This window comes from Crocuta crocuta, unplaced genomic scaffold (genome assembly GCF_008692635.1).
Source record: "Crocuta crocuta isolate KB4526 unplaced genomic scaffold, BGI_CrCroc_1.0 scaffold886, whole genome shotgun sequence".
Taxonomy (NCBI): Eukaryota; Metazoa; Chordata; class Mammalia; order Carnivora; family Hyaenidae; genus Crocuta; species Crocuta crocuta.
The window spans coordinates 134,485-137,353 of NW_027530624.1; the positions used below are offsets into that span (position 1 = coordinate 134,485).

General features: G+C 61.5%; 1 protein-coding gene across 1 annotated transcript in view; it reads right to left on the reverse strand.

Annotated features, from left to right (window-relative positions):
• The window catches only part of MEGF8 (multiple EGF like domains 8), a 40,477-nt gene that overhangs the window by 2,599 nt on the left and 35,009 nt on the right, over positions 1 to 2,869 (reverse strand). The window contains exons 37-41 of the mRNA XM_077768151.1: positions 2,764 to 2,869; positions 2,108 to 2,278; positions 1,892 to 2,022; positions 1,275 to 1,407; positions 12 to 360 (exon numbers count right to left, since the gene is read on the reverse strand). The exon at positions 2,764 to 2,869 is cut by the window's right edge and continues 144 nt beyond it. Of these exons, the coding sequence (XP_077624277.1) occupies positions 12 to 360; positions 1,275 to 1,407; positions 1,892 to 2,022; positions 2,108 to 2,278; positions 2,764 to 2,869 (890 nt within the window). The remainder of the gene's footprint in view (positions 1 to 11; positions 361 to 1,274; positions 1,408 to 1,891; positions 2,023 to 2,107; positions 2,279 to 2,763) is intronic.

The window sequence follows — 2,869 nt, forward strand, 5'->3', positions numbered from 1 at the left end:
GGGTCCGCCGTCAGCAGGGGGTGGGGGAGGGGGTGGGGGTGGAGGTGGCTGGATATGCACAGTGTGGACGCCTGTGTCAGGGGCCACGCGGACCACGAAGGTGTCGTAGGAGGTGGAGACATAGAGGTCCACAGCACCGAAGGTCACATCCAGCGTCAGGCGGATGTCCACGTTGGTAAACTTGGGCTGCACGCCAAAGAGGACAGTGCGGCCGGGGCCCAGAGCCCGGCGCTTGGGCTCGTGGAAGCAGTTGGTCTGGGATGTGGGGTCCAGGCAGCACTCCTGCTCCACGGAGATGAGGCGGTAGCACTGCTGGCCACCCAGCGGGCTCCCGTGGAAGGACTCCCTGCACTTGGCGCACTGTGGGCAAGGGGTGGGTGGAGGCGGCAATCAGGGCTGAGCTCAGCGCCGGGCCACGCTCTACGCGGTACCAACTGGTGAGCGGCCACTGCCCCGGGCTCCCTCAGTCCCCAGCAGCTTCCTTGTGACTGCTCCCCCTGCCCCCGCACCTCCCTGGCAGTGTGGAGGCCACCAGGACCCTACACTCCAGCACTGCTGTCCCTGGTGTCACCTCCAGTGACCACAGCACCCTGATGTGGAGGCCTCTGGAACTCTGAGGCACAGCGATGACGAGCTCTGTTGAACTGACTCTACCTCCTCACTCCCTGTGTGGCCCTACACTAATGACTTGACCTCGCTGAACTTGAGACCTTCCTCTGTACATGGGCAGCAAACAGGGCTCGCTCAAGGGACTGCCGAAGCCACAGGCACAGCACGGGGCTGGGCCAGCCTCATCTGCCAGCCTTGCTGTTTCTGGACTGCGTTAGGTACGTCCTACCTCAGGGCCTTTGCACTGGCTGATCTTCTGCCTGGCTGACTCTCTACTCGCCCACAACCCCCATTATCTGCCCGTCCTGACTTCCATCAGGTCTTTTCTCAAGTGTCGCCTTCTCATGGAGGCCTTCCTTGGTCATTGCATCTACTATTCCCACTCCGCAACACTGGCCCTCCCTTCTCCTTCCTGCTCATTGCTAACATACTGTGCCTCCGACTTGTTCATTTGTTTGTTGCTGGACTCCTGGATGGGAATGTAAATTTCCCAAGGACAGAACCTTTTGCCCATTTTGTTCCCTACTGCGTCCTAATGCCTCACACACTGGCTGGCACACTCCTGCCGACCGCCAGGTGCTGAGTAAATGTGTCTTGAATGAATGAGTGGACCTCAGGGGGCATGGGGCCCTTGGCTTATGTGCAACTCGCTTCTCCAGCCGCACCTGGTATTTGTAGCAGTCTCGGCGGTCACTGGGCGAGCTGCCCTGGCACGTGCCCGTCTCTGTATTGTTCTGACACGGGCAGCCGGTCCCATCCTGCTCATTACATGTATCTGCGTGGCCATTGCACTGACACCTGAGGAAGGGGAAGAAGACAGGGGTCAGGGAGCTCCCCTGACCTACCGGGATCCAGGTTGGCTACATCTGTGAGCTCTGATGTGAGCAACAGGCCAGGAGAGGAAACTGAGGCTCACAAATGGTCAAAGCCATTTGCCCAAGGCCACAGAGCCAGTAAGTGGCAAGGTCAGGATTTGAAACCAGGCTGGAATGACTCCAGAGCCTACTGACCATTCAGGAGGAAGGGGTGGAAGGGGAGGCCGTCCTGAGGCCTCACCCCTCAGCAGCTCTCTCTCTGCCCGCCGGTCTCCACTGCGCGTCAGCACCGGCCTCTGAGGCTGGGGGTCTCCCACCTGAGTCTGGCTCATCTCCCCCAACTCTGCCTCAGCCTGGGGCCTCCCTGGGGATGCTGTCCACTCCTGACTGGGGGCGGAGATCTGGGGACAGGAGTCTGGCTCCCAGAGCTCTCCCTAGTGAGCAGGGCAAGGGTCCCCGGTTCTCACTTGGTGCACTTCCCATCCAGGAGGAAGTAGCCGTGCAGGCAGCTCTCACATTTGTCCCCATAGCTGTTATTCTGGCAGTTCACACACACAGCCTCGTCTTCACCAGGCCCCTCTGTCACCCAGTTTTCAATCTGACCAAGGAAACACAGAGAGATCACAAAAAGGGACGGACCATCCCCTTCCTCCTGGAAACCCGGCCTGGAAGCCCCTTTTTACCTCCTCTGGGTCCAGCGAGTACTTCTCTGGCTCCTTCCTGGCCATTTCGAGCTCCTTCCTGGAGACGCAGACGTGGCTGTTGCCACGACAGAAGGCGTGGCAGGGCCGGCAGGTCCCACCCCCCACAGCCGAGCCCACGAACAGGGGGAGGCACTGCTCGCAGTGGCTGCCCTGCAAACCAGGGACAGGGGGGTCAGAGGAGGTGATCGGTTGGGGGTGGGGCAGGGGCACTCTGAGAACACCAGGAGGGCACAGCGGGGGCTCAGGCACTCGGTTTGGGCAATCCCAGCCTTTCTGCAATTTGGTCTTCCGCCTTCACTTGCACGCCTCCCGTGACGGGGAGGAGAGTGGCTGCGTCTATGCCCCTCCAGCTCCCCGTGGGAAGCTCAGAAAGCCCTTCCCTACACCTTCCTAAATCCTCCTACACATGACCAGCCTCGCCAGCCCAGCACTGACTCTGTCCACGATGCTGGGGTGGCCCCTCCCTGACACGCTGTCCCCAGAGTCTCCTCACACCTGCCTGGGTTAGGGCTAGGCCTCCTCCTCCCTGGGTCTGGCTTATCAGGGCTCGGGATGAGGCTCAAGATGCCTGAGCGTGGGCTGAGGGCAGAGAAGGCTCTGTCCCGGGGGAGGGTCCGCGGCCCCGGACGGCTCACCTTGGTGTGGTTGCGGCAGAGCAGGCAATGGTCGCGGGCGCCCACTCCCGCGCACTCGCTGTGGCGGTTGCAGCGACACTCGGTGGAGCAGTTGCGGCCAACGAAG